This window comes from Juglans microcarpa x Juglans regia, chromosome 2S, assembly GCF_004785595.1.
Source record: "Juglans microcarpa x Juglans regia isolate MS1-56 chromosome 2S, Jm3101_v1.0, whole genome shotgun sequence".
NCBI classification, from domain to species: Eukaryota; Viridiplantae; Streptophyta; class Magnoliopsida; order Fagales; family Juglandaceae; genus Juglans; species Juglans microcarpa x Juglans regia.
The window spans coordinates 14,044,802-14,060,498 of NC_054597.1; the positions used below are offsets into that span (position 1 = coordinate 14,044,802).

The 15,697-nt window shown below is 33.0% G+C and overlaps 1 protein-coding gene across 3 annotated transcripts; it reads left to right on the forward strand.

The window, feature by feature from the left end:
• The first annotated feature begins 11,415 nt into the window (after positions 1-11,415).
• Positions 11,416-15,312, forward strand: LOC121253277. Of its 3 annotated transcripts, none has more exons than XM_041153276.1 (6): positions 11,416-11,885; positions 11,959-12,117; positions 13,083-13,186; positions 13,284-13,455; positions 13,545-13,679; positions 13,782-15,312. In XM_041153276.1, exons 1-6 carry the CDS (start codon positions 11,865-11,867, stop codon positions 15,273-15,275), a joined length of 2,085 nt encoding a protein of 694 aa, XP_041009210.1. In that variant the 5' UTR covers positions 11,416-11,864; the 3' UTR covers positions 15,276-15,312. The 3 variants fall into 3 exon arrangements, with proteins under 3 accessions (XP_041009210.1, XP_041009211.1, XP_041009212.1); XM_041153277.1 differs by having other exon boundaries at positions 11,417-11,885; positions 11,985-12,117; XM_041153278.1 differs by lacking the exon at positions 13,083-13,186 and having other exon boundaries at positions 11,417-11,885; positions 11,985-12,117.
• Positions 15,313-15,697: the final 385 nt, after the last annotated feature.

The window sequence follows — 15,697 nt, forward strand, 5'->3', positions numbered from 1 at the left end:
GTACAAAACAAGTCAAATATCACATATATATATATAGCAAACAGTGCTGGAAACCCTTATTTGGCAAAATCTGCATTCTTCGCTAGAGCGGTGTGTTGAGCGCGCATCGAGTGAATAATCAAAACAACATTGGCTCGAGCGGGGTGTCGAGTGGGGCTCGAGCGAACACTAGGGTTTGTGTCTCGCTCAAGCTCACTATCGCGTGAGACTCAAGCGAACTCATGGGTTGAGCTTCGCTCGAGCCCACTGTCGAGCGCAAATTTAGCGAACTCAAAAGTTGAGTTTCGCTCTAGCGCACGTTGAACAAACACTTTGTTTCTCGATTTTCAGCTCCAAAATCAGTCTCTACATACACCCAAACACGAAAGGCTGGCGGTGAAAAAGCAACACGACGGCAGGAACGTGACGTTGCTAGTATTTCACAGTTTCGAGATGAGAGAGAGAGAGAGAGAGAGAGAGAGAGAGAGAGAGAGAGAGAGAGAGAGAGAGAAGGAGAAGAAGAAGAAGAAGGACTCTGCCAGTACCCCTCCCATTAGCTGGCCAAACCATCCCCTCACCCTAACAAGCAACAGAACTCACACTGAGACAGCGACGAACTCGAACTAAAAGAACTAAAAAGGAATAGAACTCACACTCACACAATGGCAAGATGGCATTGCAAGGACTAAACAAATAACAAAAATCTAATCACATGGTCGGAACATCAATGTAATAAAATGAAAAAACAGAAGAACAAGTTTCAGAGACAAGGAAATTAACGTCATAAAGGAAAAAACGGATGAACAAATCTTTGATAGACGCTTTTATAATAGAATAAATATATGATTGGTCTAAAAGCTCTCAAACATTTAAAAATAAATAAATCTATTTACAAAATTGTTTTCTAATTAATAGGGCAAATAGATCACAACTGATGTGTCAAACTAGTTTACATGAAAAAGTATTGATATTTTAATTTTTTTTTATGAATATAATGAATTTTACAATAAAGATGTGTTACATATCAAGCATATAATAAACGACTGAATTAATCTAATTGAACCAAATCCACGAGCCTTAAAAAAAATGCTTGCTCGAACTACTCATGATTAATGATATATATATATATATATGTTAGGATTTTCTGGATTTTCTCTTTAGCAGAAAAATCAATTCAGGATTTTCTGGTAAAAGGTTACAAATTTTTGCATATTGATTCTATTGCTTTAGATGATCCTAATATTTTGAAAGCATTGACTTTAAATATTTTAACTTCCAGTTATGAAATGGAAAAAGGCAATAAGCCTCTTTCCATTGTTTACCGAATTTATTATAGGATTTTAAAAACTAATTTAAATCCTAAAGCTATTTTAAAAACTTCAGGAAATAAAACTATGAGATGATTCATCCATGGTTTCAATAAAAAACAACTTCTTTTTCGTTACTAGTTAAAGCACTAGTAGAAGGTTATTTTTATTTTTATTTTTTTATATCAGCAAGCATTTGATTAATTTTATTAAGAGTTTTGGCCTGTTTGTTTTGAAAATTAATCTTTGGCCGATCCCCTGGTGTTACGACCAACCCATTAGGACCTTTTGGTATCAAAGCCACTTGGCTTCTGATAGGTCGATTACTTCTCTTCATCCCTGTTTATTGTGCTATCTCCAAGTCTCTGCTCCATACTTGTTCTTTCCTTTTCCATTCTTGTTTCTATTGGTGCCACACCGTCTGTAATTGACTTCCTAGAACCGTGTCTTTAAGACCATTTTTGTTGAGAGAGCGTGTAGAGCAGGAGATGGTACAAGGTTGAACCAAAGGTATGTGTTACGAAATGCAACAGACCCATGAGTGAAGATAGGTTTAGTAAGTGTTGAGTTTTGTCTTGGTTGGTTTCATAATGAATAGAATGTTTAGATCTAATTCGACTATTAGTTCCAAGTCTAGTATACCACCTGATATTATTAATGAAGAAGATTTTTCTATTGAAGAAACTGACTCTGTTGATTTTAATCGATGGAGTGTTCCAAAAATTGATACTAAATCTATTTAGAAAATCACTTGGGTTCAGTTTGCTTTCAAGACTGAGTTCAATGTCAAAACTGTTGAACAAACATACGCTATTTCAAAAACTCATGAAAAATGTTGCCTCTTTAGTAGAAAATCAATTTAGAATTTTCTGGTAAAAGGTTACAAATTTTTGCATATTGGTTCTGTTCAAGTGGCTGTTAAGCATCTAACTAGGAAAATCATCAATGCTTCAGTACTTCTTTGTTTACGAGATGCTAGATTCAAGAAATTTGAAACTAGTATCCATGGCATGATTCAATCTTCAATATTTAGTGGTCTTGTCCACTTTGAATATTTTCCTAATTTAACTCTTGCTTTAGATGATCCTAATAATTTGAAAGCATTGACTTTAAATATTTTAACTTCCGGTTATGAAATGGAAGAAGGCAGTAAGCCTCAGTAAGCCTCCTGCTATTGTTTACCGAATTTATTATAGGATTTTAGAAACTAATTTAAATCCTAAAGCTATTTTAAAAAAATTCAAGAAATAAAACTCAATAAATCTAGTATTTAACTCCTGATGCGAATGTGCAAGTTCCAAAAATAATTTATTGGAAAGATATCTCTCTTCCCAAAGAATGGATTTTGGAACATGAAGTTACTCCTGCTAAAGCTTTTACTGATGAACTTAATCTTGACTATATTCAACAAGTTTTGGATGGTACTATTAGAATTAGTTTTGATCAAACTTCAGTTCCTAACGGAAGAAGAAATTCTTTCGCGGGATCTAGATCTTCTTTTGTTGGTTTTGTTTTAGAAAACCCAGTATGAAGAGACCAAAATCAAATAATTTTTGGAGGATTCTGTTAAAACAGCCCAACTTATGAATTATGATTTAAAATTGAAAGGACTTTCTACCTCCTCTCAAGTTACTTCTACTTCTACTTATTATACTACTAAGGATGGTGAAACATCCAAGGATAAATCTATAAAGGAAGAAGTTGATAAACAAGAGGAAAACGTTTCATCTTTATCTCTTATAGCTTCAGATATGGCTACACCTGTTGCACATATTCATCACAGTAAGCTTACTGTGATGAATAGAGTTTTTGAATTTGATTTAATTGCTTTAGTTAAAGAATATAGTTCTCTTTGAAAATCGTGTTAAGAGAAAATCTTATCATGCTACTTTTTCTACTTCTGAAAAATTACATGTTAAAAGAAAATGGAAAGAAAAAATGAATGACCTTTAAAGGCATATATTTTTCTTTGATTTTGTTGAAAACTATTATGTTCCTATAAATAGTTTAAATGTTGTTAAGACTATTTTTGTCAAGGAAGAAGGCAAGGTCGTGGTTAAATCTAACCACTCTCCTTTAGAGACAGTAATAATCTCCCATAAGGGATCTAATGTAACTGTTTCTCCTTTCAAAATACTCAGTATGGAGTCAAAAGAAACAACTATTTTGCTGGAAACAAAAAGGATTATTCAAAAAAAAATTTTGTTAATCTTACTCTTCAAACCATTGGACACTAGCTGGATCGTATTGAAGAAATGGTAGAAAAACCTATTTCTACTTTATCTTCAAAATCTGTTCTAAAAACTATTGAAAAATCTTTGATTATCTTACCAGGGGATCGGCCAAAGATTAATTTTCAAAACAAACAGGCCAAAACTCTTGATAAAATTAATCAAATGCTTGCTGATATAAAAAGATAACAACCTTCTACTAGTGCTTTAACTAGCAATGAAAAAGAAGTTATTTTTATTGAAACCACGGATGAATCATCTGATAGTGATTCCTCCATTGTTAAAAATATTAATTTACTTGAAAAGAATTTCTAAGATTTCAATTTAAAATCTAAGATCACTAGATTTTCTTCAAAATGGCCCAAACCCTTGAGTTTGATGATGAATTAGTATTTCAGGCCACCTCCTCCTAACTTACAGTTTGAAGAAAAGATTTTTCAATCTTAATCTTCTTATTCTGCTGACAAAACTTACGAATGAAATATTGACGGATTATTTGAACAAGAAATCCCCAATACCATGAGTAAAATGTCTCTTGTTTCCAATACTTACATCAACAATCATATTAGACAACATGATATTGTTATTATTTTAACTAATGGTTTTACCGGTGTACTTCAAAATTGGTGGGATAAACACCTTATTGTCGAAACAAAGCAAACCATTCAGAACGCTATTGAGCATGATGAAGAAGGGTTACCTATTTTTTTATAAAACATAAGTAATGACATTTCCTGATGGTGTTAATACTTTGATCTATACTATTATTAAACATTTTGTTGGAACTCATTCCAATATCACTAATCATATTAATGATTATTTGAATAATTTAAGATGATGTCAGATGTTCGATTACCGTTGGTACCAAGATGTTTTTACATCTAGAGTAATACTTAGAGACGACAGTCATAAGCTTTACTGGAAGGAAAACCTCATATATGGATTACCCCATTTATTTGCTCATAAAGTTAAGGATAAGCTTACTGATATCTCGAAATTTCTTAATTATGAAAATTACACATATGGTGATATTTTTAGTACAATTAAAAAACTTGGTATTAGTATATGCAATGATCAAAAAATATTTCATCAATAGATGAAAAATAGTAAGAAAGTCAAATATGAGATGAGAACTTTTTGTGAACAATTTGGCCTTCTTCCTATAGCTCCATCTAGACAAAAACAAAAATATTCTACTATGTTTTCTAAACCTCATGGTGGGACAAGGAGAAAACCTCATGGTGACTTTTATAAAAAATCTGTTAATAAAAAATCTTTTGGCAACAAAAAGAATTTCAAAAATCATTCAAAAGGAAATTGTTATAATTGTGACAAATCTGGGCATTCTGCTAATAAATGTCCCAACAAGCCCAATAAATTAAAAAACAAGTTTAATCAATTGAATATTAGTGTCAATGATCAAGAAGATCTGTTTTGACTCCTAGAAACAAAATTTTCATCATCATCTGATATCAATGAGTTTAGTTCTAGTGATTCAGAATATTACTTAGAAACTGAACCTTCTGATTCTTCTAATATTAGCTTGGTTGTAATTATTCTTGTTGTAAATAATTGAGTAAAACAATTAATGTTTTAACTAAAACTGAATAATAAGAAAATCTTTTATTAACATTGATTTCTCAAATCACTAATCATGAGCTTAAAGGAGAATATCTTCACAAGATCAAGAAGACTATGGTTCACCAAGAACTAGAAACTACTAATCAAAGAATCAGTTTTCAAGACATCTTGGAAAGATTTCAAAAGAAAAAATCCAAAGATATTTCTATTAATGATTCGAAATATGAAATAAATATTATTAAAAAAGAAATTATTGAACTTAAAATTGAGATCAATAGTCTCAAGTCTGAAAATGACTCTTTAAAACAATAATTTTTATCTTTTAAAATTGATAAACAATTTGATAAGGATATTCCTTCTGACAATGAGCAAGCAAATGATTCTGATTCTAACCAAAGAGAAGAGAAATCTTCTGAGAATCAGATCTGTTTAATTCGTCATATTATACCTCCTAAGTGGTTTTCTAGAATTTCTATTATTGTTTGCCATGAATTTTAATTTTCTGTTGTTGTCATAATTGATTCTGAATCGGATATGAATTGTATCTAGGAAGGATTAATACCTAGTAAATACCATGAAAAATCTACTGAGAGATTATTTACGTCAAATGGTTCTCAGATGAAAAACATCTATGAACTAAATACTGCTCATGTTGCCAAGATAATGTTTGTTTTAAAATTCATTTTGTACTTGTTAGAAACATGTCTGACAAAGTCATATTAAGAATTCCTTTTATTTTATTCTTTATATCCATTTTTTTTTTACAATGATGGTATTACGACCGACCCTTTCGAACAGAAAGTTCAATTTAAATTTGCTTCAAGATTTAAAATTGATATTGACAAAAGTTTGAAATTTTTGCTTTCTGTAAAAAATAAACATTTGAATTTCCTTCAACAAGAAATTAAATTCAAAAAAAATTTTGAACAATTGTCTAGTACTTTGCTTCAATAAAAAAAATTGTGATTTTAATAAATGCTTGATTATGGATATTTGTTCTAATCTTCCAAATGTCTTTTGGTATAGGAAGAAACATGTTATTTTTTTACCTTATATTAAGAATTTTTGTGAAAAAAACATTCCAACTAAAGCATGACCTATTCAAATGAATAGCGAGACTTTGGAATTTTACAAAAAAGATATCAATGATTTACTTACTAAGAAAATTATTAGGCCCAGTAAGTCTCACTGGTCTTGTGCTACTTTTTATGTCTAGAAAAATGCAGAGATTGAGAGAGGGACCTCCTGTCACGTCATTAATTACAAACTCTTGAACAAAGTCCTAGATTTTATGTATCATATTCCCAATAAGGATGACTTAATTCATAGGCTTTGTGATGCTGTTGTCTTTTCTAAATTTGACCTAAAGTTAGGATTTTGGCAAATTCAGATCAGTGAGTCTGATAAGTATAAGACTGTTTTTACCACGCCTTTTGGTCACTATGAGTGAAATGTGATGCATTTTAGTCTAAAAAATGCCCTTAGTGAATTCAAAAAATATTATGAATGATATCTTTAATTTATTTACCCAGTTTTCCATTGTTTACATTGATGATGTTCTCATATTCTCCAAATCTATTGATGAACACTGGAAAAATTTGCAATCGTTTCTAGATATCATTAGATTAAATAGTTTTGTTGTTTTTGCAAAAAAAAAAAATTAAATTAAATTAAATTAAACTGTTTCAAACCAAGATTAGATTCTTTGGTTATGATATTTCTGAAAGCAAAATTAGACCCATCAACAGTGCTATTGAATTTGCTAACAAATTTCCTGATGTCATACTTGATAAAACCCAGTTGTAGAGATTTCTTAGTTCTCTCAAATATATTGCAGAATTCTACCAAAATATGAAGAAATTATGTCGCCCATTATTTGAAAGGCTATATAAAAACCCACATATCTGTTCAAAAATTCATACTAATCTTGTTAAAAAAATCAAGACACATGTCAAAACTCTCTCATGTCTTGGTATTCATACATCCAATTCTTTTAAAATAGTTGAAACAGATGCCTCTAACATTGGTTATGGTGGCATTCTGAAACAAATTGTTTCACCAGACTCATCTGAACAAATTGTTTGATTCCATTCTGGAGTCTGGAATACTGCACAACGTAATTATAGTACTATTAAAAAGGAAATCTTATCTATAGTACTATGCATTTCTAAGTTTTAAAGTGATTTATTAAACAAAATTTTTTTTATTACGCATTGATTGCAAAAATGCTAAATATGTTTTAGAAAAAAATTTTGAAAACATTGCATCAAAATATATTTTTGTCCAATGGCAAGTTATTTTAAGTGTATTTGATTTTGATATTGAATATATTAAAAGTTTTAAAAATTCTATTCCTGATTTCCTTATTCGTGAATTCTTGCAGCAAACATGAGTAAGAAGAAAGGAAAAAGAAAACAGATTGATATTCCCCCTCCAATTCCTGATGGTAAACTCATAAAAAATGAGTCTGCTTCACCTTTAGAAATTGCAAACCGGTTTACTACCCTCGGTGGTATTCCAATTGTTAAACCTGGCTCTGATACCAAAAGATGCGGAAGTAAAAACAGAATTGTGAATTGCAGAATTAAGCACAAGCAGCAGGTTTAAACTGGTGAAAAAGTAATGCAGGACCAGATAACTGGATGCACGACTAGATAACTGGAAGTAATGAACTGGTGATAATAAAGATAAATTAAAAGCAGGACTAGATGACTAGACAGATCAGATAACTGAAACTTGGTAATAATGAAAATAAACTAAAAACAATTAATAAAAGAAAATATTTATTCATGATAAAAATAACTTACAAAGATAATTTTAACAAAAATGCATAAGGATTTTTTGGAGAAATCCGGGGAGTATGAAAGGGAGGGAGGAGAAGAAGGTATTCAGAATGAATCCTAAATTAAGTGATTCCTTCTTCTGAAACAAGGTTCCCCTTTTATAGATGAAGGGGCCTCTGTTTACAACTGTTTACAATAATTAAAGCAAATATGTGAAAGCAAAATGCTTTTGTCGTAGACAGCTTTTCCAACGGAAATTGCGGGAGAGTTATCTTTGATCATGAAAGTTGTGAGAATCTGGCAATAGGAGATCAGTAGGTCTTTTGTAACATTTGTCGGTTTATGCCAACGGATCATTCATCTTCAGATAGTCTTGGTTTATCTTCAGAGTCATGTCCAAATATATTGTTGTATGAAGCCTTTGATGATACTTTCGACTTATTATCAGATTTGTCAGAATTATCTTTTTTGAGGGACTTTTTTAGCAAGTAAATTAAATCCTTTTTATGAAGTCCGTCAAGAACACTCTTCTTTTTAGACTTTGAGGATTTATCAGATTTAGCAGAAGAAGAAGCAGTTTCTTTTTCCTTTTGTGAAGTAGTAGCAGCAGGGGCCTGAATTAGTAGATATCCAGGTGATGTTGATTGATGAGCAATAGCAGGGAATTCCTCCTTATTCTTCAGATCTGGAGCAGTTTGGAGGAAGTCTCTGATGACTGAATCAATAACATCTTGGGTATAGGGATATTTATCCTACCATTTAACAAAGCATAACCGCACCAATAAATCACCATTTCTTTCATAATTTCATTTCATGATCCAAGGAACCTTGTATCATTTGCAAAAATGGAGGGAATAGGGGAATTTGGCAGCATTGCGATCCAACTTTTAAACAATTGCATTTGTAAAACATTTGAAAGCTCTTTGAAGCTCTCCAGGGAAAATCTCATAATTGGGTCCAAACTGATTCCACCATTTGGAGAACCAGAGGGGAAGCTTTCCTTTGAATTTCTTGTCAAAGGTGAGGAACCAAGAATGACTCATGTCGGCCATCTAAAATAGCATGAATTTTGACCAAGTATCAATATAGTCAAAATAGTTGTAAACTATCTTCGAATTAGAAAGTCTTTTTGAATTATAAAAGGGGAGCAGTAGATGAAGCAACAATGAGTGGCATTACTGGTTCGGAAACTGACTCAAGGATAGCATGAAGGAGCAGCTTATCTTGCCTGAACCAGCGCCAGAAGGCTGAATTTGGAACAGCTGCAGAAGAGGAGGTGTTGGTGGGAAGCGTTGATGACGGGCAGGCAATGGTGCCGTCAAGGTAGCCTTGGAGATCGTAGCCAATGAGTAAAGACATCAGATGGGCATGCCATGAAGGAAAGTTGGAAGGTGTCAGCTTCCTCTGGAAGCTGGGAGCCGGCATTGATGGCAACAAGGTGAGTGTCACCATTGCCAGTAGGCTCAGAGTTATTGAGAATCACAGACTCAGGGGATTAGGCCATTGAAAAAAAATACTCGTTAGAGAACTGTAGTCTCTGATACCATATAGAATATACGGAAGCGTTAACTATATTGATACGAGAATGTCCTATATATAAGGATTGTACAGGATATTGCAATTACAAGTTCAAATATAAAAAAACATTCAAATAGCGTAAGAAGAGACTCCTATACTATCGGATAGCAGTTTTATAGAGGATAAACTACAACTGATTTAGTTAAAGAAATCGAGTTGGTTACAACTACATGATTTCCTTTATATAGGGGTGTGTACCTTAATCTTCTTCAGTAATGATCTGTAAAATATAAGCACTGTAATAAATTAATTTTGATTTATCAATACTTCTTCAAATATAAGCACTGTTTGAAGAGTAAAATAGTTGTAAACTATCTCCGATTCGGCCAAAGATTACTAGCATGATTCAATTCAGTTTTACATGTATAGCTTATTTTGAGTATAGCTTATTTCAAAATAAGCTGTACCCATCGTGATGCTGATGACGAGCATAACACCACCACCACAAAAAGTGCTTTTACAAGTGGAAAATTTTCATGGACTCAGAAAAACACGCAAATATATAGCTTATTTTGAAATAAGTATGCAAAAATATCTCTCCAATCGTTTGTTCATTTGGTTTTGTTTTTTTTTTTTTTTTTTTTTTTCCTGATAAACGTCCATTTATTCTCTCGATTACAAAGTACTGTTTATTATTATTATTATTATTATGGGTGCTTTCGAAAGAGAAGAAACGGCACGGCAGCATAAGCACGCCATGGTCTCTATCTCTCTCTCAGCCTCTCTAATAAAAGAGAAATTTATTTACAATGATAGGGACGGCTCAATATGTTTTAGGACTTAAAAGTCAGCATAAATAATTAAGATGAAGAATTTTTAATTTAAATAATTAATCAAAATTTTAAATTAATTTTTTCTAGTATTATTCTTTTCAATTAATATATATGGTTAATCTCGATATATGTTCTTTATGAACCACTAAAAAATAAAAGTAAGTCGAAATATTTTTTAAAAAATAAAACTTGAGAATTTGACGACAAGCAAATCGGATTTGGATTCAATTTAGTTGATAATACACAAGTTTTATGATTAATTCAAAGAAAATAAGATATTTTAGTAGAAAGTAAAAATAAGATCAGATCATGATGGATGTAAATTACAAAGAAAACAAATAATTAATGGCTCCACTGAACCATTATTTAATTACTTTTACCTTCTTTCATCACCCTTTTTTCTTTTCCATTATTAATAACCATTTTGGCCTTGTTTAGTTGATGAAATCTCAACTTTAATTTGAGATATTGTCTTTTATTTTTTTTTTTTTTTTTTTACTTTGAAATTTTCTATTCCATTTTTTCAAATTTCTTTTGTGTTCAGATTTGTTGGAGTGAATGAGAAGAGTTGAAAGTATGAATATTTGAAATAGTAAAAGAATATACTCTTTTAACACTTCAAAATGTTTAATATTTAGTCGCATGATTTTTCAAATTATATTAAATTTGAGATTAAGATCAAATTCATTCTGTATCATTTAACAATATGATTAGATGATGTGATCACGACAACGATATCTTTGCTTCGGTTGATATAATATATATTATATAAAAGATATATCCACATTTTTCCGAAGTTTACTTGCCCCACCTGTCTTTATAAACTTTTTCATAGTTTCTAATATCCCAATTGACTCCGTTCTTTCAGTTCCTAAATGTTTACGGTCCAATTATTTTTTCCCCATTTTCCCACCTTTTTATTAAGAATAAAAAAAATCTATTTATTTTCTTTGAATAATTTTGTTGAATAATTTATTTATAAACTTTTTATAATTATATTTTCAATGGAGAACAAATAAAAGCATTGGTATTTTCAATTATGTAATACTATTATATTTTTTGTTTTCTTTTTCTTTAAATTTTCTCTGTTAATTTTTCTTTTTTCTTTTTTCTTTTTTTTTTTTTGGCCTTTCTGGGTTTGTCGATAGTCAAGCAACTCGGCGGTCTGCAGAAAAATTTGAGTCTCATGTTTGTAGTCCGATTTCAAAGGGTGTAAACATAGGAGGTTGAGAAATGACAAGTGTCCCAAGAACCGGTGGAGTAGTGGGGCAGTTTTCCACGGGAACCAGAAGTGCCTCGCGCATCACTCTCTCCCACTCCCTCAGGCCCTTCGATCCTCACCTCCCCTCTCTCTAGATATACCAACCCCAACTGCCATGGTGTTTTAGTTTCTCCTCTTCTTCTTCTTCTTCTTCATTCCCTTCTCTTTCTTTTCCTTCTCTCTTTCCTTTTCTCTTTCCTTCTCATCCCCATGACATGTTTAGCCACCTTTCTATACCAGCTTGAGCTCCAAATTAAGTCTCTGTTAATCCTCGTACTTCTTTCTTCTTCTTGTTCATCTTCTTACTGAGGCTGAAAAGAAAATCCCGATTTGTTGTGTAGAACTTAAGACATGTTTGACATCTTGTTCGGATGGCGAAAAGCTTCAAAATGGTAAGCTAATATGTTCAGGAGCTTGAAGTTACTTTGTTCATGATGATCAATCATTTGCGGCTGATCATATCAGGCACTCGTGTGTGTTTCCTGTTGCAGCAAGAAATTGATCAACCGGGTTCAGTGTCGTCTAAAGCTTCTGAAGAACAAGAGGAATTCGATTGTGAGGCAACTGCGCGAAGACGTGGCTCAGTTAATCAATAGTGGTTATGAACATATTGCTTTTAATCGGGTAAGCTAATGAACATATATTGCTTTTTAATCCAGAGTTTTATTAATTACCTCTGATTTTTCTTTTCTTGACTTCAGAATTCATTTTTCAAGTTCTATAGCTTGTCTTAATTATTGCTCCGGGCTTGGAATAAAACAAGTTTTCCATGAAAATCCGTTGTGTTTGTCCTTCCAGAAAATTATGATTTTCTGAGAAGTCTAGGGGTTAAAAGATTGCAGATACTAGGGGAGGTTATGATGTAAATAGCAAACTTTCTGTTTGTTCCATTTCTAGCTGATTGTTTAAGGTTTCCCAATCATTCATGGGAAGTTTGATGATGAGCCTTGTATTAGGTAACATATAAGAATCGTTTCCTGACATCAAAAGCTCTAAATATAATAAAGATGATGAGAGGAAGAGAGGCAAGAAAGAAAAAAAGTTGATTGTAGCAAGATTGGCAATTATGATTGAGTGCAAGTTTCATTAACGTATACACAATTATAGAACTAAATACTATCAATATAACTTCAATCTGGAAAATAGTTCAATTTTATGCCAGGACTTGTTTCGAAGAAGTTAAGGTACAAGTTCTGCCATTGAAAAGAGTTATTTTTCAGTTTTCTGACCAAATGTTCCTGTAATTTCTGTTTCGTGCACCTTATTGGTAAATTTTAAAAGTCGGACTCGAAAGGATCTTTTTTCTAGGCAGCAACACCTTTTAAGCTTGCTTTCTAATCTGTTCTGAAAAATAATCCGAGTAGGTTAAAGTTGAGCATAACAAGATAATGACCAAAACAGAATTCGATTTAGAAAGTCAGTTGTAAGCTGTCTCAATTTGATTCTGTAATTATGCATACTAGGAGTATATATGCTTTCTTGTTTGTTTCATTAGTTTCTACTCCAAGATTACTATGGCAACTTTTGCTGAAGTATTAGGAGTTTGTTTTTTCAGCCATTGCTATGTGACCATTTTTCTCATCTTTCAGGTTGAGCAGCTCATCAAAGATGAAAGCATAGCAGCAGTGTATGAATTGTTAGATCATTTTTGTGAATTCATCCTCATTCATCTTTCGTATATCCGAAGACACAAGTATGTAACTACAGATAACCGATCTCTTTCCTGTGCTACATACATTAGCCATTCTGATGTTAATCAAAGATTTTTGTTTGTAATTTCGTGGATTCAGGGACTGTCCAAATGATATCAATGAAGCAGTTTCAAGTCTTATATTTGCCTCTGCAAGATGTGGGGATCTACCTGAGCTTCAGGTGATCCGGAAGCTTTTCGGAGAGCGTTATGGTCAGAGATTTGCAGTGTCAGCTGTCGAACTATTTCCTGGGAATCTAGTGAATCATGAGGTTAATAATCTATACCAGTTAGTAATATTGATAGGGGGTATTCCAGTTTCTAACATATGAATTCAATTTTATAAAATCTAAAACTACAGATAAAAGAGAAACTCTCCATTCAGTCAGTCTCAGAGGATGTGAAGCATAGATTGGTTGATGACATAGCCAGGGAATGCTGCCTGAAATCAGAAGTTTTAGCACTTGAATACTACCCTGAATGGCAAAAACAGCAGGTGACCTACATGCTTGAATCAGTATGTAAAAAAAAAACAAATTCATGCTGCTTTTACCAATTCTAAGCAATTTTACTCTTTTTTCTACCATGGAACCTGCAGGTGAAAGAAAATAGTGGACATCAAGTACTGGATACAGATGTTCTGACTTATTATGATACAAACAAAGGATCTGAAATTCAAGCTTCAAATGCTAGAGAGAGAGAAAGAAATGTCATACATCTGGATTCAATATCAACAAGCAAGAACATTTCGAATGAACAGTGCAGCTCTCCCATCCATCAAGATTCTGGTACATCTAGTGCTTTGACTGTTTCTTCCAATGTACAGTCAAGTAGTTCTTCTGTTGTTCAGCAATCATCCCCAGATGTAGTAGAATCTCCTATGCATGAAAAAGCAGAGAAAGTAGAAAATGCCAGCCTCGATTCACCAAGTAAGTGTAGAATTTCTGGTTTGGACCACAAGGAAATGAGAACTCCCACGGCATCTTCTACAGAGAATTTGCCTCAATTTTCCGAGGAAGCGGTAGTAGGTTTTGATGTCATAGAGGAGTTTCAGTCTTTCACGAAAAAGGATGGAAATTTCCAAGACCAAAGAGTATTTAAGTTCAAATCATCTGTCGCTCCCAGGTGTGAAAAAAATGGAATCAGTTGTGACCAAAATAATATCGACAATTGTGAATCATTGAGTGAGAGGTCAGGCTCAAGAAGATGTAGAAAAGGTGGAAAGGAATCTGGGAAAAGATTGAGGACATCAATGCCTCGGGAAAAACAAAGCATGAACAACATTGAATGTGTAACATATTATGACAAACCGTGCAAAACTTCTCCAACTAATCATCCCAGCAAGCATCAGAAGAAGACTCCAGGATTAGGAAGGCAACACTCATATGATGCTCGGAAAGGACTGAAGAAACCTTACTGTTTTGTCGACTTGAGTGGTAACATCCAGACATGTAACTGCAGGCATGATCTCAAGGGATCATTCTTTAACCATAAGATGCCTGAGAACAGCTTGAGACACCGATTTTATGTTTGCTCCTCTGGTGACAAAGGCGCAGACAACCTGGAAGTTTTACCATGGAAGCTTAAGAGAGAAATCACCTTCCCAAATCACGGTCCCAAAAGAGAACATGTTTGTCATGAATGTTGCCATCACCACAGGTTCTGGAATGAAGAATCAAATAAGGACACAGAATGGACAATCCTCCCTCAGAAACCGAGGAGAACAAGTAACTGCAGTGGTGCTAGTGTGCATAATGATTTCACCTGCCCAGATTTCCAGCATAATTGGCAGAACAGTGAAATGAGAGGCAGTGAAGACAGATTTTCCTGCCAAACGATGGATAGTTGTCTTACAAGAAAAGAAACTTTGCCCCCCTATTCAAGGGCTGAGACCATGCCCTCGGAACGACCTAAAGAAGCAAGCAAGGAAAACATGCAACGCTCCAATTCTTGCCCTTATCAACATCCCAACCATGTTCATCCCAAGTTGCCTGACTATGATGCTATAGCAGCTAAGTTTATGTCTCTCAAGAAAGAGCATCTGCAAAAGAAAGGCTGTGGCATGCCAACAACAGGCATCATGATCTCATAATGTAAAGCACAAAGCAGTCTGAAATGTATAGCACTAGGTAATTAATCAGCTATCAACAGAAACCCAATTTTAATTAATCAGCTGTTATATTGTTCACGAATTTTAATTAGATAAATGTTATTTTTCTTCTCAAAACTTATCATTCTCAATAAGCCAGCTGATGTATCACATTTTAAGTGATTTTAAGATGATATATCAAACTGATGTGAATGACGATAATAAAATCCAATAAAAAATAGCCATCGATATCTAATATGCAATTTGCAATTAGTGTGAAGTTGTTCTTCATCAGTACCGTTTATTTCAAAGTTAGAAGGTGAATCATATATAGGTTCCTGATAAATACAAGAGTCAGAGGGATTTTATTCCTAAATTGGTTATCAGGGAAAAGAAAGAGCAATATGCAAAATAGAGTTGGTATA

Coding starts and splice junctions, on each gene's coding strand:
- LOC121253277 (XM_041153276.1), top strand. CDS start 11,865: ATGGCGAAAAGCTTCAAAATG. Junction 12,118..13,082: donor AACATATTGCTTTTAATCGG/GTAAGCTAATGA, acceptor CTCATCTTTCAG/GTTGAGCAGCTCATCAAAGA. Junction 13,187..13,283: donor TCGTATATCCGAAGACACAA/GTATGTAACTAC, acceptor TCGTGGATTCAG/GGACTGTCCAAATGATATCA.